The sequence below is a fragment of the Alosa alosa genome, chromosome 11 (genome assembly GCF_017589495.1).
Source record: "Alosa alosa isolate M-15738 ecotype Scorff River chromosome 11, AALO_Geno_1.1, whole genome shotgun sequence".
Lineage (NCBI taxonomy): Eukaryota > Metazoa > Chordata > Actinopteri > Clupeiformes > Clupeidae > Alosa > Alosa alosa.
This window is the reverse complement of record NC_063199.1, coordinates 32,735,554-32,762,831: the sequence shown is the minus strand read 5'-3', so window position 1 is coordinate 32,762,831 and position 27,278 is coordinate 32,735,554. Positions and strand designations below refer to the sequence as shown.

At 42.1% G+C, this 27,278-nt stretch overlaps 1 protein-coding gene across 2 annotated transcripts in view; it reads right to left on the bottom strand.

Moving 5' to 3' along the window:
- Nucleotides 1-12,673, bottom strand: part of wnt7bb (wingless-type MMTV integration site family, member 7Bb) — a 29,886-nt gene extending 17,213 nt beyond the window's left edge. Inside the window, exons 1-2 of one of the 2 annotated variants that reach the window (XM_048257955.1) lie at nucleotides 12,597-12,673; nucleotides 3,586-3,812 (exon numbers count right to left, since the gene is read on the bottom strand). In XM_048257955.1, the coding sequence (XP_048113912.1) occupies nucleotides 3,586-3,812; nucleotides 12,597-12,667 (298 nt within the window). In that variant the 5' untranslated portion in view covers nucleotides 12,668-12,673. Of the gene's footprint in view, nucleotides 1-3,585; nucleotides 3,813-10,209; nucleotides 10,519-12,596 lie in introns of those variants that run through there. The other variant, XM_048257954.1, reaches the window with a different exon arrangement.
- Nucleotides 12,674-27,278: the final 14,605 nt, after the last annotated feature.

The following is a 27,278-nucleotide window of genomic DNA, read 5'->3' as shown; positions in this document are numbered from 1 at the left end:
TGGCACTATGAACTCCTTGCTTGGACAATATTCCAGTCTTGTAATAGGTTACTTGACCACCTAGAAACACACTTACTGATGATAAATACTAAACAGGTTTGCATTGACAGTATTAGTAGCAATTGATGCAGCACAAGTCTGGTACTACTTTTTGCACCAATCTGCCCTGATGCATCCTCTTGTACTGGGAAAGGGGCTGAGAAGGCTAAATAGTTCCCTTGTGTAACTATCCCCTTTTCATGAAAACATATGTATCAACATAAAGATAAAATGTTAAACAAAATGTAGCAGGGGCATTGTCATATTTCCTGTTGTTGATGGTTTCACCGTGCTGTTTGGAACACAGAGAAAAGAATGCTGCCAGAGCAACTGACATGAACCTTCAAAATGGTCAGTTATATTTACATTAACAGCACAGCTCAGGTTTGTTCCAAGTTTTATCCTGAAACACAAAAATGTACTCATAATGTCCCAAGACCTTTACTTATCAACATCTAATCCTCTGTGAACACTTGAGTCTTCCAGTCTGGCACAGGCCATGAGGACAAGGCACTGCAGTTTCTTACAAAGTCTGGGAGCCATCAAGTCTTTGGTGACTCCTCACTACAAGGTAGCATTACTTGAGGCATGTTGCTGAGCTGAATGGTACTGCGTTACAAATGACATAATACCTTCTCTGAGCACCGAGGCACTCCTAGGCCTGCAATAAAAATAAGTATATGTTGGCTTGCTCTCAGGTTTCTCTCTAGATAAGATCTAGATAGATCTCAAGGTATGGCTGATGAATGGCCATGCCATTACAGAAGTTGGCCAGTCAGTTGAGTCAGCTGAGTAGATGCTGATGGCATGCCATATTAACAGCTGAAATCCCGCTTTTGTATCAATAGTGAAGGTTAAGAAAAGTTTGGTAAATGGTCATTGAAGTCTTAATGTGACAAATTGTTCTCAAGATGAAGCTTAAAATTCCGAAACATTTATAGTATAAGATGATAGAATTCTCCCCATGTAATTGCTGCACATACTCAAAAATGGAGCGAGAATGAAAAGCAAGGCTGCCCCTCCTTTGTTTGACTGTCACCTGAAATTGGTTGCCCTCCATCAGCGTTCCCTGTGCCAACCTGTCATATCGAACATGATGGAAAAGCCAACCACCTCTCAGCACAACGGTCAAAACTGCTGAAGGACGCAGCCCTAATGCAGAGAACTGGCCCTGTCTTCGCGTCCACTCTGCAACATTTATTCAGGAGGCACTGCCAGTATTGGGGTATGCATCACTTGCCAGAAGCGCCCTCTGCTTAGGGCGATTTTTCTTCTCCTGAAACTGAATCCTTGAATCAAGATATTTTTTTTTTTTGCTAAATCTGGTGGCTCAGTAGTACTCAATAACCCAACTATTAATGTGTACCTTCCTGGAAAGCCAACGGTAATACTACTGAGGCTGTCCAAACTGACCAACTCCGGCCAAATGCAGGCAGCGCGGAGAGAAGGCATTAGCCTTGCGGTTCCTTGATCTTTAACTCTTGAAAAACAGTGGAATCTCTATGCCAATCCAAAGCTAAGACTGGATCTTTGGGAAGAGAAAAGGTTTAGTGGTCATAATTTGGGGGATTGACATGAAAAGTCTACTGAACGCAGACGGGCGAGTTGCTTTTTCCCCCCGTCTCTCTTGCAGTTGATTATGTGGGAATTTGAAGATTCTGGAACCAATTCGAGCATTTATCTCTAAAGTGCAATCAATTCCGCACGCTGCAAACCAATGCCATCCAAAGGATGGGATTACATGTTTGATTCAATCGAATCAACACATCTGCATACTGTACACACACACTCGAGAGTCAAGTACACAAAACAGTTATGCTTGAACTCATGCATGACCAGGTCTGCCACACCCACCAGCCCAAGAGAACCCTGTTCACAGTAAGGTGTCCACTGAAACCACGAAATGCAGCAGTTTGTCCACATCCCCAAACTGGAAGTTGAGAAGTAATAGCTGTGGTCAGTGTGGTTGTTCAAGATTGCCTTATGGGACATTAAATATCATTGTCAGTGCCCCTCTGCAGTATTTGTCCACCCGTCATAGTTCCTTTCCACCTGACGATGCAGTTGAGTGAAAGAGATCAATAAAGACACAAGCAGCAAACACATGACCCCAAAAATGTCTCCATGTAACATGCAGCAAAGCATTATGACCTAGAATAACTGTGGAGATTTGTATTGCAGATATGGACCATGAATTGTTGGAAACTGCTGGAATTGTCGGAAACTTACAAGAGGTGATGCCACTTTAGCCGGCCAGACAAAAGTCAATAGTCACAACTTGAATATGGTTAGCATACACATATGCTACCTAAATGCTGCAGCTAATAATTTCACCATTTAAAATATAGAAATAAAAAAGCCACATTAAAGTAAATACAAATACATTCTTGGGTATGAAGTTTATGCGCATGTTTTTATATTGCTATTATGAAGATGGAGCACACATTCCTGGAAATACATGAGACACTAGCACAACACAGTGTCTTGGAGACACAATGAAGAAAAAAATAAACATCAAAGATTCACTACAAAAATACCAAACAGGCTAATACATTCCGAGGCTCTGGGTTTGTGTCAGATGTCTCTAAAATGGATGATTGTTAACAGTGCCTTTGGATTAAACAATACTCAAACCACACTTAAAAAGCTATACAACATTTCTAAATGAAAGGAATTGTATAAAACCCGTCTGTAAAAAGTACAACTTGTATAGAACCGTATTATGAACAAAGGAAAGGCAAAATGTAGATGCTGCTCTGGTTATAGCTAATTTTGACTGTACCCCAAAACGCTCTCTCACTCTCTCTCTCTCTCTTCATCTCTCTCTTTCACACACCACAGACACACACAGACACTCATAGAAAGATCAGACTTGGACATAACCATAAGATTAACAACAGATGTGTACGTCTGTTTTAGTTCAACAAAGCTCTGAAATAATACCATTAGCTGTCCCCTGATTTGCAATATCATTTTTCATCCGTCTTTTTTCTTCATTAAAACTCAAGGCTTTTGGTTGCTATTCCATGCCTTTGGTACCGCCAGCAATGTCAAGCATGGCTTTAACCATGAACTGAATTCAAATATTAAGTCAACAGCAATGTATTGAAAAAAAATATATTGGTGAGAAATATTTTGAATGATTATGAGAAGGCGTTTGTTTGACATGAACCTGTTTCCTCCACGATACACATACCGCAATATAACAATAACGCATGCGGTTGCACTTTGTGCCGTTAGTTAAAGCATTACTACAGTATGCATTGTCCGACACTACGGTTTGTCTTGTGGTGACCCACACTATGGATGAAAGACCTAGACTCCTTTCAGCTTAGACTAGAAACGCCATCAAATCTTACTATTGTGGATAAAACAGTCTGCAACAGGTAGTGATACAAACACAACCATACTTATCCCAGAGAAGGAATCATGATTCAAACGTTACCACACAAATATGAACAATAGGATACTAGGCCCATGTATAAAACACCTAAAATGTGATGGACAAACAATGGACCACCAGTGGCCCCATGAGTGCAGACTGACCTACTCGAAGCTCCTGCCCAAAGACGGTCCGCTCCCCCAGAGCTGAGCAGTTCCAGCGGCCGTAGCGGAACTGGTACTGACACTCATTGATGCCCAGCTGTGCGCCCTCCCCTATGACGATAATGGCGTCTGGGCGGCTCTGACAGATGGCCCTCTGGCGGGGGGCCAGCCCAGGAATCTTATTGCAGATGATATTGGCACCCAAAGCCACCACAGAGGAAAGGGCCCTGCGAAAGAGAGAGAGAGAAAAAAAAAGAAGTTAGGGTCTGGGAAGCAGACTGACTTGACACATCCTGCCAAGGATTAGCATTTATTAGTCCATTCGCAGCTCATCAGAGGGCGGTATTGGCTGAGGGGCCTCCAGTATGAAAACTGAAAAAAAAAATAAAATAATGTGGCAGCGCCAGGGCAAATACGGAGGGAAATGATATTTTGTTTATTTGCTTACTGACAAGCCCTTCCCCGCACTGGTTTGGCACGGAACCCCTTAAAATGAGCTGAGGTTTTTGTATTAATTGTTAGGTAACATTGCTCGAATTGTTTCCAGGCATGAGCTGAATTGAGAAGTGTCGGGTGCAAATATGCCAGTCGTAAGCATCGTTGCTCATGTTCAGATGTGGTCGCCCCGGCTCTGTGAAGGAGTGACACAGAACATGTTATCCCTTATCATTTGAGATTCATTCGGGTTTTGGTGCACTGCACACACGTGTTGTGTAATGGACGTCCCTAAATAAATACAGCCGCGTGTGTGAGATCATTCCTCTGCCCTGATCTGAAATTGTGGAGAGCAGCTCCCGCCATTTCACCTTCTGGATGAGAGGAGAGATGGACATCTGCTGGGGGATAGCCAGATTTCCTTATGTCACCCCATCACTGTAAGTTTGTTTGACCAGATGCCCTCCTGATGTGGTCACCTCTGCATCTGATCACTGCCTTTTGTATTGGCAGGGCTGCAACAATTGCCGCAATCATTTGTTCTGTTCAAATAATTGTCTGTGTTTATGACAAAATACATTGTAAAAAAAAAAACGACGCACAGACTCGCTGTTTATGGCCGACCAAACCCTGCAGATACATGCTTTTCAAACAGGCCAGAGACAAGGAGCCATAAAAGAGCATGGAGGGAGATGCCAGCTTTGATGTATGACGTAGGCCTCCGAGGGTTCCACCGCAAGCAGGGCAGGCTGATACAAGCAAGCTGTGTGTCAGCGAAAATGTGAGGGACTGAGTGAAGTGCATGGTGTGCATGCAGCCCTCTAACCCACCAGCGCATGAACACCCACCACCCCCCCCCAACCCCCACCCACCCCAACATAAAAAAATTCATAGAGCAAAAACATGCTCCCCAAAGTCAAAGGAACAAAAGGGGTACATGTTGATTGGAAACTGGATATGGCCAGCCATGTTCCCTCTATTTTGTTGATTAACTGTTTCCACAAAGGCACCAAAATAACTCTTGAATACAAAACCACATGCTCAAATGAAACTATAACTGAAACAAGGCATATATCTGTAACACTACATTTAAGACCCATTCTTTGGTTTGCAAGTCAACTTCCCCTCTACATTAATGCAGCATGGAGTTCTTTCATGAGCTACAAACGGCCAAACATCTTCCACAGACACACAGCTTGCTGAGAATGAATTGTTTGGTTGGTGATACATATGTCCCAGTCTCCCACTATTTAATAATTAAGACAATTACTTTTTTAAGTTAACCTGGGGGCTGTATCAACTTGTGTTCAATGTGGCTTAAATAGTCCTTCAACTTGTAATTGAGATTGAATAACATACATTTATTTAATATGAAAAAATTAACTATAAGAAAATCATGTGGAAAAGCATTTACAACCATAGCATATCCCATATATATAATCAACTAAAAGACAAATATGTCTGATAATTTCATCATTTTACAAATCTAATAGACCTGGAATAGCAGGCCAAATGAAGTTAGAATATTGTAGAATAGATATGCTGAAAACATATCTGATTGAGTCCACTGATTTAACTCACTGTAGTATGTGAACTCACTGATTTAACTCACTGTAGTATGTGAACTCACTGAGTTTCAATCCCATGAGATGTTCACTTGTGATTTCAGCAGTTTCTCTCTGGTACAATATGAATGCTTTCTAGAGGCCTCTTGTTCAATAAATTATACAGCACAATATCTAATCATGTCTAACAGCTGTTTACAATTAGTCTGGTGTCTACATTCACCACACACAAATATTTGGTTTGATGTCAGCCACAAGTCAAGTCGAACCTTAGGAAGTTTTTGTTTTCGATCAGACCTAGCAACAAACTGGACAGTTTGCCATTAACATCCATCTGAGGACCATAATTGTGCTGAACCACTTAAAACCGTTTCAAAATGGGTCACATGTGTTACGAAGTAGATTTATTAAAAAAAAAAAAAAACATTTGAAAACTGTGAAATAAATCACCGCATCAAACAGGGCTGTGCCACATTGTATTGCATATTGTGTATTATCATCATCATTCTTCTATATCGTAAGAATCGTATGGTATGTTTCATATTGCAATGTTGGTGCATTATGATGTTTTGCACTTTTTTCTATATGCAAGAAGGTGTCCATATGTATTTTTGCAGAGCTGTGAGAACCATTTGTTAATGTTTTAAATTGAACACAACTATTTAGGATGTATAACAGTTTGAACTATTAACTTTGTATAACTACATTATTTGATAATATATTATTACATAGTTTCATATTGTGTATGGGCATTTCTCCTCTGCATATTGAGATCAGAGGTTTTTGCCAATATTGCCAGCCCCAGCATCAAAAGCTGGACATGAATGAGCTGCTGAACTGCAACTTCCATAGTGAACTTCAAAACCTATATGGTGATACATAGCGCTACTCTTATATCTGAAAATTCATTCAACACACAGATAATTTCCTCAATAGAGCTTTCAAAATGTTAACAGGATAATGTTAATGATCTATATTGCTTTGTTTTAGTGGCTAGAAGGCAATCCGTCACCTTTAAGTTCAAATAAGAGAAGCATCAAGTCAATGTACTTTTATACTTTCTATCATGTAATGAAGCATATTTCTGTGAAACGATGCTATAGTTATTATGATAATTAGTTACATATACTCATTCAAAGCAAGAGAAAGAGAAATATTTACAAATGCATGACTTGCTGTGCTCTCGCACTGGGGTTAAATTACACTTTGTTTTGGATGATTATGATTTGTTTTTGGGATGTAAATAAAGCCGTATAGGCAAACTAGCTGAACCACAAATGAGTATCCGCAGCAAAGTGTCCATGTGCAAGTCATTCCCATGTAACATAATGTCCATTTCATGGTTGTGAGCGTTGTGAGTGAGTGTTACGTTTTCCTCTCCACCCTGGACTGACCATGTGAGGCCCTCAAAGGTTCACCAGCTCCCTCCTCCTGGCTCTCTGAGAGCCCTGGATGCTCTCGTGCAAGTCTCTGAGCACTTGTATATACTTTGGAAACTTAATATAACTTATTGTTGCTGTAATCATAACTCAGTGGTCAAATGCAGTCATATTTGGAGAGGTGGTATTCAGAATTTGATGACATGTTGGTGGTATAGTAGTAGTAGTTGCATTCAGTTTAATATTAGTTGTACTATGAGAAAAGGTGATAGTTTTAGTATAATGGGTATGCATTCTATAACTTAACTAGCTCACTAACAGTTCATGAAGTTTACCCCACACATGACATTGTAATAAATGTGTCAAGTTGGCCTCGGCCCACAATACGGAAGGCTGTCTAGAGACTGCACCTATCTCTGAAAACCTGCCATGCTTCTCTCACTTGTGCCTGTTATCACCTGCCTTTTAATGTGCTTGCTACCGGTACTAACATGTGTTGGTGAAGCCAGAGGTGCTTATTGCGTGTTGCTGGAAGAAATGAAAAATGTGGTTCCTGATTTCTACAGAAAACGTGACACAGTTCTGAAAACTCTTCAACATCATGTCACTTCACAAAGCACCCAAAACACTCGTCATGCTCACCCAGCAACAACCCAGTGTGATGTTGCTGTGCAACTGCATCATGCGATCAAAAGCTGGACATTCCACAGCTAATCTCTCAAATCCCTGCATCATCAAAGTGCACAAATGCGATTCTGTTTGCTTAGCGGCCATCCTGTGTGCTCTGTGACAGTTCACAAGAGCAGCTCGAGCGACACACATTCAAAACAGTTAGGCATGCCTAGTGTTTTCTCTACTGGTGTGAACTTTACTAAAAAGGATGATGGCACTCATATTAAAAATGCCATCCGGCAGAAGGTCAACTTGCAAGCACTCTTTTAATAATATGGGGTGCTGCAATCCCAAAGGACTTCCTAGTTTATGGAATTATAAATAATCTACTTCATGGCTAAATGCACTTCCTTTTAAACATGTCAAATAAATGTTACCAGGTCTCCTGGCTCACAGAATGTGCCACGACGGTGGTACTGTATATGACAAACTCACCTAACACAAACTGAGAGCGCAACATGGAAGGAGTGTCTGGCAGACATTTCTTTTAAAAAACTAACAAAGGTTAAAATTAAAACTCTGCGCACAGCAGAATAAATATTGTGCCCAATTTTGGTACATATGCTTTATTTTGTTGGGCAATTTCTACCTATGCTTTCAACAAAGTTTGACAAATAACTATGTTTAACTTGCTGAAGTTGTCAGTTGTTTAATGGTTTAACTGCTAATATTATGCACAGGATTATAGTCCCACTAACAAAAAAAGAACACTGCTTGCTCCACTGACAACAGGCATAACAATGTTCATGTCTAACAACATAATTCACAATGACTCATATAACCTGTCATAAAAAACATTCATGAAGAAACAAATAATAGTGATATATTCAAAACTTTAACCAACAGGACTTTACCAGAGAGGCAATAAAAAGCAACCTAAGACAATGATGTGCTAAATTTGGACATTTACCCTCACTGTATCATTATCACTGTCATCTGGTCTCATCTGACTCAATAATGACTTTAAAAGGGAGAAAAGAGGAGAGACAAGGGGAACTAGAGACAGCAATACAGAAACATATACAAATTGTATTTCCCCACTCTAATAATTTGTCCAAACAGTGCAATGCAATATCAGATGTGTCGCAACAATACATTCTCTGGGCATTACAATTACTGGGAACCTTTAGTTATTCCACTTCTTAAAAAAAAAAACACTTTATAATGTTAGCCTCTTTGCATAAGTTTGGTTACAGTGGGAACTGTGATGGCGACCATGAAGTAGCCTAATAGCCTGGAACGCAGCTCTTATCCCAATTCCCCAAAGGATATGCACCACCCCTCATGCACCTCAACACATTTCAATGTGTGAAATTTGGACATAGGCTTCATAAATAGAATAAGTGATAGGAAAGGACTCTTAGCAATAAACAGGGCTCACATTTGAACGTCAGTATATTATTTGGACTATAGAATTCAAACGGCCTCTATCCTGAAGTGTATCAGATGTGCTGTGCGCAAGAGTGTTTAAATTGTAAAAACAAACAATGGTATGTAGTTTCTAATGTGCAAACCAATGCTAAACATAGACATGCCCTCTTTTAACTGTAACCAAACCACATCTATTTTAACATCAAATTTGGGGTCTCTGGAAGCAAGATGAATACCATAGTTCCGTAATTATTTTAGAAGGGAAAATCAAACCTTATGCTCGGAGATCTGTTCTCTCTATACACATTGGTGGACATGTCAATTAGCGAGAGCATGTAGGCTAATTGGTCGATGTTTAGGAATCTCTTTTTGTGTGTGATGATATGACACTTGAGCAGATAACAGCAGTCATGATGATACTGCACATAGCCTTACAAGTCCAGTAGGTAGCCTAAAACAGGACAAACATTCTTCATAAAGACGGCGCTTCCCTCTCTTTCAATTGTATTGAACTTCTCTGCCGCTCCGTGGCCAAACCTGTCCACATTGGAAACGTAGCCTACTGTAGGCTATATGTCTGTTTTTCAGTCACTCTGCCGTAGGATTTCCAACACGTCTAGCAAAGCTCACCCTTTTATCTCGAGGATGAAAACTTTTGCTTGTCCAGTGGACGCCGGTTAGCTAATAATGATAACTACAAATCAATCCCACGTGGACCTCGTTTATTCACAGTGAACAACTTTCCAGCGTTACAAAAACGTCATAACTACTGGGGGAAATAACTTGACTGTCAGCGATTATTGTCATTGACGCGAATCTGATGTTCCTTTGTCACTTGAACTGATGTTTCAGTTTCTTTAAAATCTTCCTTTCGAGGAATTCACGAAGTTTATATTAAATTCATGACAGAGAGACTACTTATAAACTCAAATAGCGTTTGTTACAGCATCACTTGTACGAAAAGCCATGTTCTGTCCCCCCCAAAACATTTAGACCATCAATAACGTTAGGTGTTAACAAGATTCCACAGCGCAAATGCGTGGTTAGACAATATGCAAATGTTAATATCCCGATCACTTAACACTAATTGGCGTAAAAAGATGCCACACGTGTTTTTATTGTCAAATCCAGTCCGCCCAACGCCCAGTTGTAAAGTGATATGATGTGATACCACATGCAAGTCACTAGTTAAATGAACTTACAGGTAGCTACCGCTGGTGAGGATGAGGAAGATCTGCGGGTAGTAGACTGACAGCAGTACACTGCGCGATGAGAAGATGATCATGATTGAGCAAACTGCCGCTTTCTGATGAAAAAACTGGCATAAAAACTCCTTATTCCTTTAGATGCGCGTTTAGTTCCCGTGCGTTGAAACAAAAAGACTTGTCTTCCAGATTAGCTGTAGTGATCAGGAGAGTCAGTGTCGGTGCTCCTATGCAGCTCCCAGCTCCCAGGGCCGTGAGTGTGCGCTGGAGTCTGGCATCTCTCAAGCGGTAGGGGTTGTTACAGAGTGTGCTTCCCGAGCCGGAATGATGATGGTTTTTAGGGATTTTGGATGGCAGAAAAAGGCCTTTCTCTCCTCTCATGAGACCCGCGGCCTGCCATTGGGCAGAGAGACAGTGCAATCCGCCCACTTTTGTAACATACCACAACGACAATAGGGCGACACAAGATCTGGAGCTCCGGACTTAAAACTTTTCATTGATCTCAACGGGCTTAAGGTATACAATCGCACAAATTGTGTGACTTTTAAGTTCCTTATAAGGTCTACCGCTGAAGTGTCACTATTCACTTCCCCTGCAATTGCCAGTATTACTGGTATGCAAGTGTATGCCTGAAATAGGTACATAAGGGAATTGGTAGTAAATCATGGATTAATTAAAAATGCAGGCTTTCTCATGAGGGTCACCCATGTATGATAAACCCTCTTGTTATGAGCTACCTTTGAAAGACCTGCATTGTCTTTTCCTGAACTATATTTTCACCTTTTAAATATTACTCTGGTTTGGAACACTTGGATACTTTGTCAATCAAAGCTGAGCTAATAATGAAGGTGGAAGGTGTGGAAGTTTTTTGTACACAATGAAGACCATTTAATGCTTATCCGAGCCAACTGAAAAGCAGAGAATATGTGTATACTTTTATACATTTCACAAATCAATAATTCTGGAGAAAATGTTCAGAATAAGGTGATAGTAGCAAAGAGTCGCAGGGGGCTCTCACAAACACCTGATCTGTGATCTAAACCTTTCAGAGTCAACTGCTGGGGCATCCAGTTATTTTTTTAAGCACAGAGGTGAAGAGTTGACAGGAGAGGAAACTGAAAGCCTTACTAGTGCAGGCCTTAATGTAGATGACTTAAAAGAACTTGAATCGCTGTATATGGAGAAACATAAACATTCTTCAGTAGGCCTATGTTGACAATGTTCCCTAGAGTGTGCATTTAGCAGCATTTTGTCAGTGGTGTTGGACGTGTCTGAAGGTGTCTGTCCACACACCATGAAAGCCAGACCTGATGTCCGTCATCACCTGCTGCCTCTCATTATTGTGAGTGAAGAGGGTATCATGAAAGATTTTCTCAAAGAAAAGACCGCTGAAGTGAGCAAACAGGTTTGGCCTGATGAAACAGCCAGATATGCAGTGGCGCTTCTCATACAGTTTTCCAATGCAAATCCCACACCTGATATGAACCACCATCATCATTGCCATCCTCATATGATGTGGATACATGCAGATATCACATTATTTTGTCAGGTCAACAATGAAAGATGTGGGAAATGTCATGATTTTTGTTTGATTTCCTGTTATTCTAACAGATAATTTGTTTAGGCTGATTTTACAGGCCTGTGTAACCCTGCATAGGTCTCATACTCAGGCAGTTTCAATTAATAAAATTGATAAAATAAAAAGAAAATTGTGGAAAAAATGTAACCTCAATTTAAGCAATTAAACATTTAAGTAATTTAAATCAATGCATGTCTCTAAGCTAAATGTAACTGTCCTGCGTAGCCTACTGACTGACTAATTAAGCAGTATCTGCAGTGGGATAGACTAATGTTTAGATCACTTTAAATAAAATATTAGGCTACCTCTTCAACATGACACTGACAAATAAGCTATAGCCTACATCATGCATCCAAAGACTCAGAAATAAGTTTTGGTTGGTGCTTTGCACATACTAGCTGGGGCTTATTCAGGTGAGGTATTGCAAAACAGGTAGAAACTCTGTCTATGCAGAGGAATGTGGAAATACAGCTCAGTGCCGCTATTGAAGAGGGTATGGAGAGGTGAACCGAACACACGATGAAAAGCATGGCACTTGCCAACAGGGAAATTAATTATAGATACTTTATAAACCGATAACAGGAAATGCAACTTAATCACTGGGACAGTTCTACAACGAGGATAACGAATCAAGATCACCATTGTCTTGGATGTATCGGTCAGCAACGGACCCACTGAACGTAGACTAGTAGCACTCTTCGCATTTTCTGCACTGTAGTCTTTCACACCTCAACTCATTCATCAACCAATTACAACAATGAAGTGAGAACAGTTTGGACTCGTGAATGCAGCTTTGAAAACTCACCCGAGCCTCAAGTAGATGATGCCAAAGCATAAGAACACGTTGAAAATCCAGTGTCGGGGGGGTCTGTGCATTGTCACGGTAACGTTTGCGCTGTTCAACCTTTCCAGGTACAGCAATCATTTCTGTTTCGAGTTGAAGTGACTCTGCAATCCTTTAAAATCGTCGTTACTTTGAAATCCATAGTAAGGAGACAGCAGGTGGAATATAGAATTCTAAGTCGAGCTTAACTTTCGAGAATGAAAGGCAAAAGATAGGATATGTGACGAATTCTACTGCTGCATTCTTTTATCTCGACCGTTTCTTTCAAAGTGGCGCAAAGTAATGTGTTTTCACTTGCTCCTGCGCCCCAGGTAAGGCAGTCTCGCATGATAATGCTGGCTCTCTCTCACTCGCGTTCTCTCTCGCTCATTCTCTGGAATGCCGGCAGATTATGTTCCTGTCACCTACAGGAGGTTACTAGTTCCTATGCTTTGACGATCTGAAATTCTTTCCATGTAGCTTCAGGTACACAAGGTGCAGGTAAAAATCCAAATCCACGCCCCTCTTTTGAATCAGTTCGAGTATAAAGATGGGACGGGCAACCAGTCCTCTCTAAACGCAAGTGTAATTGTTAGTGGGTAAATTCGCCCTTAGGAAATATATTACACCACAGGCTACCAGAGACTTTGCTGACAAAATCAGCGACAGTGCTTCCTTGGAAATAATACATTCCAACATGTTCACACGTTCAATTTTAGAGAACTGTATGGTTGTTTCTTTTTTATTTTTACCTCACTTGAAAATATATAACCAATAATCCAGGTTGTTCTGTTATTCTTTACCTTACTAGCACTACACATATTTGTTCTTTTTAAGTGCATGTTACGTGGAAATACGTAAAGAAATGTGCTCTTTAAAGTGGTAAATGATTGAGAAGTCCAGGGTTATAATTTACCTTGCAGGTTTTATTAAAGGAAACCCCCCCTTGTGGCGATAGGACAAAGTATTTTATAATTTCTTATCCATGTGATTTCTACACATTGCAGGAGGGAAACGCTAATAATTGAGACTGTTAGAAATGTGTTGCAGGAAGGGTGGAGACACACACACACACACACACACACACACACACACACACACACACACACACACACACACACACACACACACACACACACACACACACACACACACACACACACACACACACACACACACACACACACACACACACACACACACACACACACACACACACACACACACAAAGACTAGTATGAATAGCTGTAAGCTGACATATCAGGGGGAATTGTGTGTGGTGCAAACCAGTCCTGTAGCCCATAACTGGGTGGTACAGTGGCAGTGGTGCCTGTCCTTGGCTAATACCTACTGGAATGCCCAGAGCAGAGCAACTCTCCAGACAGTCTGCTTCTACTTTACAGCAAGCTTATAATTGTGGAGTGAGGAATTACATGTGCTGTGCTTTTGGACACTTGCACAGAATAATATATTAGGTGCGTATTTTACATGTATACGGCATTATCATACAATATAAAATATCACGCAAATCCACATGCAACACAACACAACACACGCAAAAAAGAAATAGTCTCATACAGTATAAAGAGACAAATGCCACAACTGGAATAGCCATAGTGTCAGAGAGCAATTTAGATGCCCTTGCAGTGGGTACATAATGCCTTCAGGGATGAAAGTAACAAAAGCCGCAGAATTCTTTGTTCTGGAACATCTCTGCTTTTACCATCCGCAAGACTTCAAAACATGCACATCAAAATGCCAGATGGATTTCAGAATGATTGAAATCCAACATAAAGTTCCACACAGGGTGACATAAACGGAGCTGCATTTGATCTCCCCCTGTAAAAGATGGCCTTGTTTGTCTTAAACCCATCATGGCTGGTGGGTGGAGATGGTCCTGTTTAGTTTAATTAAAATCTTCAAAGCACAAGTATATTTATAGGGTATGGACTTCAGACAAAGGACAGCGTGGGTCACATTGTTCTGCACCCAGCATTGCCCAAGAGTAGAGAAATATAATTTTTATGAATAAAGGATAGCACTCACAGTTCTTTTTTAAACTTATTTAATCGCCCCAATTGGTGAGGTGACCCTCAGGAGGATTTAGCACCTAGTTGACTATCCTAAGGTGTTAAGTGCGTTAGTCCAGTTATTTACGCCAAGAGTAGAGAAGCCATTGTTGTTAACACAAGGAATGGAATGGTATGGAATGCTTTGCGAGTGTTCTGAGTGAGATTTAACTTCCAGGGAAGAGAAGAGAGAGCTTTCATACCCTTTCAGTACAACTTCAGCTATTTACTATAAATACTGGAACAGTGTGCATGGTGTACTCCATAGTAAAACTGGACTATTGCCATATAACATGACTCTGAAGGCCATTGCAAAGAAGGGAGGTTTAATATGAGTCTAATAGACTTTGAGGGGGACATGTTCCCCCCAACATAAAGACATGCATTGTTATGCTACAATCCAATCACTCACCGCTGTCCGAAATAATCATTCACAGATGTAATCACAAACTAAACTTAACAGTTGTTAACTAGAATACTTTCTATACATAACTACCAAACAGTCGATCAGTTGTTGATGCAACATTTACTGTTTTAATACCATACTGGTAGCTTGCCTTGCGTTTGTCTGGAGCAACCCGCCAGTGGACCACTGGAAAACAAATAAGCAAAACGGCATCAGACCACCAGATATGCCCCCCAACAGTGGTCCACATGATGATTTTAGACATTATTGTAAAAAAAAACACATAAATAAACAACATATAAGCTTATAAATATGTCAAAAAGCCCTGCTGCACGTACACTTTTCTACATTAAGTTCTAATGTAGTGACCTTTTTGTAAATACTCTTAATTTCATTAGTGAACTGCTTGGACTAATACTGTGGAAGTAGAACACCCAGGCATTCTTCAGAAGCTCATAACTCCTCCAGAGATATTGAGAGTTCACTGACAGGGCATGTCATTTGTTCATTTCTCCTCTCACAGAAAGGCTGTTTTTAAGGTTAGACCACTTCATTTCTGCTTCTGACAGACAATACGTAGTAAAACACAAAATTGAAATCCCACTGTTTAACCACTCGTTCGTCTGGTAGGATAGATTATTTTAACATTTTGCATTGACATTCATAATTTATGCAAGACTAGTGTTGACCTGGGTGATCTACCAAATGGCTATGAGCTGCTAGATTTCTGGTATTCTCTGCCCCAATATCCAACTGAAGAATTATCAGAAGATTTGGGGTTGGAGCACCAACTGAGTGGTGAAATAAGGCTGAGACTTTATAATGAGAAGACACAGCACTCAAAGAAGAAATATAGGAGGTTGTTCGTAATGTCAATATGGCAGTTGTCTACACATATCCCACCCCTTCCCGTAATGAAAGCAACCAACCGCATTTTTGGAAACGGCATAATGGACGTTTTGCCTCCTGTTCACATCACCATGGTAATAGCCATGCCGCAATTGTTGGTGCATGCGCAGTGAGCAAGTTAACTATAAATAATGTCTTTTTAGCCTTATTTTAGCAATTTGCGAGGAGATATATATTTTGTTTAATTCAGTTTTAAAAGCAGATTCGCCTGATACTTTTAATGTCAATTCTTTCCTTTAGGTATGTCTGCCCATTCATTTGAATAGGAAAATAACTGCCCAAAAGCCATTACCAAGATGGCCCCTGATTGATGGGACTTGCCTATAAGGTCAGTTTTAGGAGAAAGTGCAAGATGACCCACCCCCTTTTGAATGGATTGATTAGTTTACCTTAGATATGTCACTAGCAATTGATATTTTTACAATTGATGTTTTATTTATTGGTTACACTTTACTTGACAGTGTCGACATAAGAGTGACATGACACTGTCATGAACGTGTCAAAACAAGTCATAAACGTTTATGACATTAAGCTTCTGTTATTAAGTGACATTCGTTTTTTGTCATAACAAGATAGGGTTAGGATTAGGGTTAGGTTTAGGATTAGGGTTAGGTTTAGGGTTAGGGTTAGGGTTAGGGTCAGGGTTGGGGTTGGGGTTAGGATTAGGGTTTTAGGGTTAGGTTTCATGTGTTCATGACAGTGTCATGTCACTCTTTTAAACAATAGTGTCAAATCTATTCTGAATCAACAAAACACATTTTACATGGTACCACAAACTGCTTAAATAGCAGGGGCTAACCCCCTGCAGGTTCATGGGTGAAATCTCCTGAAAGCCCTGAGGTTAGCATAGATAGGACTGCCTAAAGTGATTTTGTCAGATACTGCAAATGTAAGGCTTCTGTTGGGTTTCTGAGGGTTACACACTAGGTGTTCCAACAAACCCCCCTCAGTGGCACAAAGACTATCTGTGCTGTAGTTATGATTTTTGAAGATTTCATCAATCATTCATCAATAGCTCTGCCCCACAGATGGCCCACAGATATCCTACACTGGAAGAGGTGATGCGGGTTCAGACTGGGCTACTATTGAATAAGTCCTAGATTTTTTTATGGTCTTCCGTAGTCTACCCCACCAACAGAATCGAAAAAACATTATTGATCAATATTGCTCTGGGTATGTTTCAATTGATAGAGTTGATATCAAAAAGAACAACAGCAAAATATTGACCAATGGCAACCACAGCTTATTCATTTGTTCCTTGTTCCTTGTTCCTTGTTCCTTGTGATCGAAATGGTAACGATGTACCATGAGAGGGCAAGTGCAGAAGAACATGCATGGAAGGAAGTAATCCATGTGGATAAAGAAAGGGTTCGCCAAGGGTGGAAAAGAGTCTGTGAAAGCATAAAGCGAACCAGTATGCTACTCAAGGTGGTGCTACTCAAGTTGCCTGAAGTCCTGTGGCAAAAACTATATGCATCCTGACCCTGGGGATCCATCTAACCCTTGGCCCTACCATTCAATTTTGATTTCCCAGGAGCGTATCCGGGGGGTGGGGGTATCAACAACTTTTAGTCAAAATAGAATCATGGATTTAATTTTTAACTTCTCCCACGTAGGATTGGGGCAGCCATGGCCTACTGGTTAGCACTTGGGACTTGTAACCGGAGTATTGCCGGTTCGAACCCCGACCAGTAGGCACGGCTGAAGTGCCCTTGATCAAGGCACCTAACCCCTCACTGCTCCCCAAGCGCTGCATTTGTTGCAGGCAGCTCACTGCGCCAGGATTAGTGTGTGCTGAGTGTGTTTCACTAATTCACGGATTGGGATAAATGCAGGGATCAAAAGAGTATATATACTTATACTTATGAGTTTGGGGATTTAGATAGTTATCTTTTCACTGTCTTCATTGATTTAGCATCTACCGGTAAATTATGATCTACAGTAGCTGGCAGCTATATAGACTATGGACCTCCCATAGTGATCTTTTTTAGTTGAGTAGTTTAACAGAACTTAGCAGACCAATAATAAAGACTGGCTTTGTCCATTAATTGGGCAGCTTTTTGGAGATTGGTAGGATCCATGTAATATTTGTCTCATCCTGACTGGTGATAGATAGAGAATGATAGCAACCAAGTAACACATTGAAGTCTACATAGGGGTGTTTGAAGATGGGTTAGTACTTTGATTAGTACTTTGATTAGGTTTGTATTGTTCAAGGCTGGAGATTGGTAACTCTGCAGTAATGTGAAGGTGCTATTGTCTTCAGTGAATAGCACACATATCCCACCACGGTTTCTCTCATAACCTATATTATTAATATACTGTTGAATATCAATTCAGGTATTAGTATTCCATGTTGTTAGTACTCTTACACCTTTGTACAATTTCATTTGCCACTAGAACTGACACGTAGTGTCACACTTTCAGTGAATATTTAGCTTGAATACTAAACCCTATGACTCTCTCCTGGGGTCAGCTCCATGGTAACTTTATCCAAAATTGCATAAGTGGCTCTGCTTCTTTTCACCTCCATGTTCTTCAGGCTGGTGGGTGAAAACTGACTGAAAGACCCCCCTTTTTGGCCACAGACTGCAGAAACGTCCCACTGTCTTCTAAAATGTTATTAAGTGCTCTTGACCAAAGGCTAAATAAGAAAACCCACCGGGCATCCTCTTGTTTGTGTGGGAGCCTGTTCAGCTGGAAAGAGCAGTGCACCCAGTCCAAGGAAATGGATTTATCCAGCAGGCCAAACCATGGAGCAGTGGCTGGGCTTGCCACATCTACACACAGCCCTTGGCTATCTGCACCAACACATTCACCCCTAACCACCCCATTCCGCCCCCACCACGTGGGTTTGTGCAGGAGTCATTAGGATTTCTCCAAATTTTAGCACTTGCCCGTAGTGCAATTTTGCTTGTATTTTAAGCATGTTTTCCAGGATGGAAAGTAAAATTCAAACAAAAGTACAATTTCATTTTAAGAAATCATGTTATGATTGGCCACATATGGCCAAATATGATACATTTATGTTGCTTTTAAGCATTACCTCTCAAACTATAAAAAGTATAAGAATGCCTGAAGGATGGAGAGAGTGCTTTCAAAAAGAACTAACATTCAAAACAGAAAACTGGCCAGTTTAGATGTGCAGTTTTGGCTGCTAAGCTGTGCAAACCAATGGATGTCCTTAATGTGACCAGCATGATTTTGGGGAGCTTATCTCTTGGTCATACACATCTGCGTGTGGTGAATCTGGCATATTCATTGTCTAATAATTGCATCTGCTGCTATAACACGCACGGCCGAGGCCTGTGCGGATGAATGGAAGATACACCACCCCAGCTGCTCTCTCCGGTACAACTTCGGCTTCACTGGCTGATTAGTGCAAGTCAAAACGCCATCTACCATGGCTTTTCAATGGAAAGCAGGTTTTCTGAGGTTCCCATCCTTGCCAAAGCTGAATGCCATATTGAGTGCTTGGATAAAGATTTAATAAAAGTTAAAGTGAGCGGTGTTTTGCTCATGTTCAACCTTCAAACGCTAATTTGCTATGTTGCTATTTTCAATGGGCCTTACATTGCACTAGGGACCTCAGCCAATCCATCAAATGTGTTTTTCTGATTAGGCAACCTCAGAGACAACCCTGAACGTCTGTATCAATTTCCCCGTTTTGACAAGGCTGGGTGACACGATGCCAAGTTCCTTCAAATACATCAACAAAATGTGTCCTATGACTCTTTAGGGTAAAAACGTTCCAGTCGTGAACTCAGAGTCACCACTTTATCTGTGTGTTGGGGGCTTGTACCACTCTGTAGCGACTTGGTCTCCCGTCAGACCTGCGAATGTGCCAGTTAAATGTGCGGTTCTGGTGAGATCTCGCCCTTTTTTCCTAAGTCTGCTGTGTGAAGCGCTCAGTGGGAGACCAGAGGCAAGAGTGATGAAGGTTCCTTGGAGGGCGAGATAAGACTGTTCACGTCTGTGTTACAGTGAGGTATTGGATGTCAGACCATGGAGGTGCAGGGGCTGCTGTCCGTTGACAGACACACCACACACAAATTCGCCTAAATCTCGATACTTTTGCATTGGTGGGATGGGGAGGGCTATTCAGTGCTGCGACCTCTACTCTCAGCGCTCAGCTGATTCGTCTTTAGGTTATTTGGCCTTTTTCAAAAAAAACTCTCAACCATAGACTCAACAATAAAACTGCCAAAGAAGGAAAATCAGTCATTCAGATGGGTCATCATCACAGTATGGCTTCTAACCATTAAAAAGGCTTTGATGGAAATGTGGCGTATTATTATTTTTTTGTTCAGTCTGATATTATCTATGTTTACATAAGCTACACTAAACATCATCAAAAGGAAATGCACTAGTGTCCTCAAGAGCTTAGGTCTGCATTGCCTCTGCATGCAGAGATGCAGTAATGTCTGCAGCAATGTTTTTAGTGATGGCATGATAAATACTTCTAATTGAGGTATATTAAACTATGCAAAAAGGGTTTTATGCTTCATTGGTTGCCATTCTTTTTAGAATATTTTAGAATAGACCTGTATTGTTCTCTGTCCGTAGCCTATATGTCAACACTCTGTACTTCTTGGAGAAGCTTCCCTCTGCTGAAACCCATTTTTTTTTGGTATCCTAAACGTTTAAATTGATTTTGTATGAGCAGGAGAAGCATTTGCAGACAGGCCCCTCAGATGGAGGGAAGGCAGGATTATTTTTTACAAATGAGTGTTTGTGTTGAGGGTGCAGATCTGCGGTTTGAAGTGTGGCGCTGTAAGGTTATGTTCGATATGTTTGCATGTTTTCCATGGACTGGGTCCACTTCATCCAAGATTGTGGCAGGCAGAGCAAAAATCCATCAACATGCACATAAGTGGATTCGGCCTACAAAAACAAAACATTAAGCAGATTTATTTACAGGTCTGTAAATGGAATTTAGAACCGTACATATAAACTGTAAAATATGAGAAGACATGACTTATGCCTTTAAGAGACCAGACGTAGCTAATTAATTAAATCAAATACGTAAGTTGCAATGGTTACTATATTCGCCAAGACAGGCTATATTCAACACCGCTGTAGTTTTCCATTGTGAGGGAAGCATTAATATGTTGAGGCTTTTTTTTCCTTTGAAGGTTAGATTCTTGAAATGTTTTGCAGTGAGGCTCAACTTTGTTCCCTCACAGATCCTTTTAGGAACATCACAGGTATGGTGACCCTTTCAGACTGAGTTTACATTTGCGTCAAGTTCATTTATTGAAGGAGTGGTCCTGTGTTTGCAGGTGACAGCAGTTATACGGCATGAACACATACTCAGAAACAGCACACACACACACACACACACACACACATACACACACATCGACACTTTTTCATTCATACATTTTACTTTTGTTTTCTCTTTGCTACATGCATAAACACATATATCTACTAGATTATTTTCTTTCATCGTTTATCACTCTCATGTACATAAATAAGCACACACACACACACACACACACACACACCCACACACCCACACACACACACACACACACACACACAACGGAGGTGTTTGCTGTGTGTGTTCTGCTTTTTCTCCTGCACAATAGCAGGCTCAGAGTCAGTGTTTGCTCGGAGCTCAGTTCAAACAGGCCATGTTTCCAGCTCCAGGCCACTTTCGGCACTCTTGGGAACCTCTCTAGGTGGAAGCATCAGAACAACACCACAGAGAGGAATTTCACTGAGACGTGACCTTGGTTAGGGAAACCGATGACACTTGCTCAATTATACTCCACCTATCAATGGACGGACTTTACCTATCAAACCCACAATTGCAGCCAGTTTAGGCGCCTGTCCCCGTGATAGAAAAATGAGGTGAGCCAAACGCAAGGGGGTCAGTTTGTGAGTGGACCACAGTGACCATAATGGGGAATATGACAGAGAGCAGAGAACCGAGAGTGCCCATAATGCAAATCCACAACGGCTTTTGGACAAGCTGAGGGCCCGTAATCCAACAGGAAATATCTCATTCCCATGCTCCTCTCCTATTTCTGTCATTAATCCTCCCTGGTCGCCCCTGACATCTGACAAGGTATGTTTAGACCCCAACTCCAACATGGCACCGTTACAGAAGAAATACAAACTTGTGGCTTTCCGTTTGGCTCCCGAGCAAGTTTCTTATACATATAACCAAAACATCAGCTTGAGGATATCAATATCATGATGAGGACTTCCTCTTTTATCCTTTCCTCAAATTAGTTGACGACTTGGCTGGATTCTTAGCAGGCTACAAATGAAATCTAAACAAAAAATGAGTGATTTTAAGTACCAAGGCAAAGTCTCTATAATAACATGATAAGACTTAGTTGATGTTGTCCAACATTTCATATCTGTCAAATGAAACGTATACATATACACATGTATACATAGTCCATGATATGATTTGGGATGTGTGATTTGTTTGCTTAAAAGATAAATGTGAATGATGAATGAATAATTATACTCTCGTCGAGATGATGTTGTGACAGCTCAGCAGTCTCCACAGCGTCCTCGTCATGTCCTCTTTTGTGAGCTGGCCGCAGGTTTGGCAGAGCGCGAGATGTCAAACACAGGTCCTCTTTGTTTTGTCTGCGGGAGACTCCCTGAGTGGGGCCTTGCACACAAAGGCCTGTTTAAATGTTGCGGGCCTCACAGTGGTGGATCCTCTCCGCGTCCACAAAGAGCCATCAGCTCAGGATGGGGCTGTCAGACGCTCCGTGCATCTCACGTTTCATGCGATGACTCTTGTCAGTTGACCTTGTAGAGCTCCACTGCTCTCTCTGCAAGCTCCCCGCGCAGCAGAGCAGCAGCAGCCTTGTGCAGCAGACGTGTGCGGTGCGGTGTGGGGTGGTGCGGTGTGGTGCGGTGTGGTGCGGTGTGGTGTGGTGTGGGGTGGTGCGGTGCGGTGTGGTGTGGTGCGGTGTGGTGTGGTGCGGTGTGGAGCGGTGCGGTGCGGTGTGGGGTGGTGCGGTGTGGGGTGGTGCGGTGCGGTGTGGGCGGTGCGGTGCGGTGTGGTGCGGTGTGGGGTGCGGTGCGGTGCGGTGTGGGGTGGTGCGGTGCGGTGCGGTGTGGGGTGGTGCGGTGTGGGGTGGTGCGGTGTGGTGCGGTGTGGGGTGGTGCGGTGTGAGGTGGTGCGGTGCGGTGCGGTGCGGTGCGGTGCGGTGTGGTGTGGTGTGGTGCGGTGTGGGGTGGCCTGCGGCACTCCTGGTTTGAACGGAGCCCCTGGCCAATCTCCTCCTTCTGCGCCTCCCTCCTCCCTTAGCGGAAACTGTGTGAGTATTCAAATTTTAGAGTATAAATGCAAGAACAGACTTGAGTTGTTGCACTATTATTTGGTCAAGACTAAGCCAACAGACTGGTTCTACTAACAATTTCACTCAAACCAGATTAATATGGGATAGTATGTCTGTGAAACTATATATTCTTATATATACTATACATACTTTTGAACAATTTGCAGTTTATTTGTCAGCATTTCACTCATTGCGTTAGTACTGTACGAAGTTAAAGGTGCACTACTTGATACACTCCCCCAAGTCCCTGACCTCAGATTTCAGGCCTTGGGCCAGTGGGCAGACCTACCCTCCACCCCCCTCCATCTCATCTCTTATCCAGCTCACAAACTTGAACTTGGTGTGTGTGTGCTAGCGGCCCACGTCGTCCTAGACCACTGGCCCATTACTCATCTGCCACTCAGTGTGCAAGTTTGTACACATACACAAACAAACATCAGCGCTCACATCATGGTCTTGCAGAACATTGGTTAGATTAACTGGCTGCTTGCACATGTTTGTTCATGAGCACACATCACGCTTTCTCTCCCAACTGTGTTTGTAGCGCTGACAGCATGAGAGAGAGAAAAAAAAGCGCCTCTGTTATGTCTCAGTAAATGGCGCATCACTGCGGGGCTCGCTTCCCCTGAGAGATGGCGGTAATTTGAGCTGAAACAAGTCTGGGTGCCTGCGGTCTGTCTGCGCACCTCTTGGCTGGCTTGTCCTGGGCCTCGGCCCCACGCGGCTGGCTTGATGTGACGGGACCTCGGTGGCTGGAGGAGGGCCGGGTGTGACGGAGCCAGTCAGGAGGGCCTGATCATTGTCACAGGCGTCCCCGACGTAGCTTGACGGGGCAGGGAGGCCAGTTTGTGTTTGTAGTCGGGTGGTTGGGATGATGGGGTGGGGGGGGGGGGGGGTGGAGGAAGGGAGAGGAGACAGCATGCCAGTAAAAACCAAAGCTCACAGGATTCTCGGGGGTCCTTGGGGTTGAGGGCTGAGAGCAGCTCCTCTCTCATGTGGTTGGCTGATGAAAACACTTTTCCTTGTAGCTTTCCCTTCTCTTCCCCTCCATTTGGTCTTTTGCTCCTCGGGGCCGTCTGTCTGCTGTGCGGCCTAAGTGACAACAGCTTGTGGCGGCGAGGGAGCCATCTTCAAGGCGTGCCTGGAAACATGACCTCAGCGGCGATGGGGATGACAATGACATTTTCAGTCATGGCGTAACAGGACAATAAACTGCTGTTTTTCATATGGAAGTGAGCGCTCATTTGGTTCTGCTTTACTGCGGTGGATGAGTTGACTCGAAAAATGTTTACTGGGCCTCTCTTTGTACTTGTGCATCGCCGCCGCCGCGCGTGTTTTTAAGCCATCAGACAGAGGCCGTCACACTCATGTTGTAAAAAGTCATCACCAGACCCAGGCTGCAGCCTCCACTGGAGACAGGAGAAGCTGTGAATTTCACAATAGACCAAATGACTACTAGCTGGAAAGCCCCTGTGAATGCACTGTTTCTCATTTACGCCAAAAGACGACCTCAAAGGGAGAGGTGAAGGCTGCGGGCTGCGCCACTCTCGCTTGACCTTGACAGAGCTGCGGCACTCTCATGGCTGTGTGAAGCTGCGTGATGCGCGGTCCACGTGTTGCGACGCCCGTTCCATTCAGGGTTGCGTTCTTTTTTCTTTTTTTTTCTAAAGAAGGGCCAGGATTGGAGTTTAGTTTCAGACATGCCACATTCTGCTCTGTTGAGAGGTTTCTCTTTTTCACAGGATTTATTTGTTTTTGGTCAATTCGGCCACTTCTACCACTGTCGAGGCCAACGTTACACTTGGGAGTGGCTGGCTAGGAAGGGATCAGAACATTTCCATTGACCAGTGGTTTACTGAGGTCGTAATCTTGGTCCCCATCGAGCACTTTCCCGTCAAGGAAAGGAAAGCCGTCAATTGCGTTTACTGGAATTTTATCCGATTTTGTACCGCACCTCTGCAAAACTGGACTCAGAGGAACTTACAAGATAGTACTGCTGACAGTGACGTCCATCAGTCACCCATAAATGAACAGGGCAATAAAGTTCAATTTCTTTTATCGTAGCAGGGCCTCAAAAACCATGACATTATAGTTCCCAAATGGACTGAGCTACTGGAGGCTATCATTGACAGAGAGAGTCATTTAGAGTAATTATAAGTGTTCCGTGACGGAAAGATCATTGGTAGGAAAGTAATTCATTCAGGATTCAATTCAAGTCAGAATTTCTCACAGATAAATGCATGAGAATCATATGGCAACCGTGAGAAATGTAATGTGCAGCATTGCAGCAAAAATATGTCTGGCATCTGGCAATGTTTGTGAGAAAAGTATGTACGGGCCTCAAATACAATTCTCTTCAGTAGACTAGACAATGGCACACATTTCAATAGTGTGTTCAATACTGTGCCATGGTCATGGTCTTACGGTTTCTTTTGTTTGAGTGGCTTGCTGATGTCACCCAGCCTGAGAAAAGCTGGAAATGCAGGAGTCCCAGCAGAAGAGGGATTCAACAAACCAGCCAGCAGGGGGAGACAGAGCTTGTGAAACAGTGGAAACAGCACAAAGTGACCTCACCAACCTTACAGTAGTGTGTATGCTTATAGAGCCCTATCAAACTTACATGTAAGATTGCATATATGTGTCTGATTTCAGAAAAGCTTTCAATCAAACATACATATTCCCATCTACTCACATGGTACACATGTTGTGTACCACACACACACACACACACACACACACACACACACACACACACACACACACACACACACACAGAGAGAGAGAGGGAAATAACTCACTATTGAAAACTAGTCACAATTAACCATTACTTACCATTATGTTTTTGATTCATTTAATTTCATCCAGTTTCTGAAATGAGCATTAGCAAATGCACTGCAGCTTGTGCATCACAGGGAGCAGAGCACAAGTCTGCCACAAGAGGGCTCTGCCTAATAACAATTGTGCATCACACAGGCAGGGACCTGGTATCCTCAAGCCCTCCAAAGCAAAGACAACTAGTACCGCAGTTCTGATTATTCTATCTGGTCCGCCATCTTATACATTTTCTCCTTTGAACAAGAAAGAATTTCAGTTTTCCGCGTGACTTTAAAAATTTGTTTCCAGTTGGAAAATTTTAGTTCTTAACGACAGAGTTTGGATAGGTCAAGAGACTTAGATGTAATCTTATTATTCTTTCAAGTTTGTATCAATTTATTGACAGAAATGATATGAGCAATTTACTGAAAATCTCTACTATGGTAGGTGGCAACTTTATGCACTTAAACATTGATCATACATTATGTCAATCTTATTCATTAAATATTAAAACATGAATTCTGTGTTTTTGCTGTGTATGTGTTCTTAAGCTCTCTTAAGCTGAGTCCAATATTTACAAGTACAAGTACAAAATAAACCATTTAAAGAGCAGAATTTGATTCAATTTAATGATTTATATAGCAATAGCTAAGCATTTGTAATACAGCAACAATACACAGGAACGTAGTTTTTGCACTGCGGTTAGGAGCAGGCAAGAGAGTAGGGTGCATAATGTGCATAACAGACTGCAGTATGCAGAACAGTGTGCTGTTTTTGCATGAGGTGGTGCAACAGTCACTGTCGAATCAGCCCATGTTTGATTCCTTAACTCTGCGAGGCTTTGTGTCACTTTGGAAACATGCATCTGCTAAATACCCAACCTTTACCTTCAGTTTTTGTTTCGTATCACTTCTCATGAAGGACCTGGAAGTACAGGCTGACATAATCTACCCGTATAGTGGACTCTTTCACACAGACTTCTGTGCCTATTGGCAAGAGCTTTAAGTGGCTAGGCTTATAACAGTGTTTCACTGAAATATTCACATTCAACATATTGTGTATGCTATAACATATATTTTGCTTTATTAAAAATAAAGTTGTCCTCCAAAGAGGGGGGTTGTGGGGGTGGTGGCAGGCCAAAAAAAAAAAAATC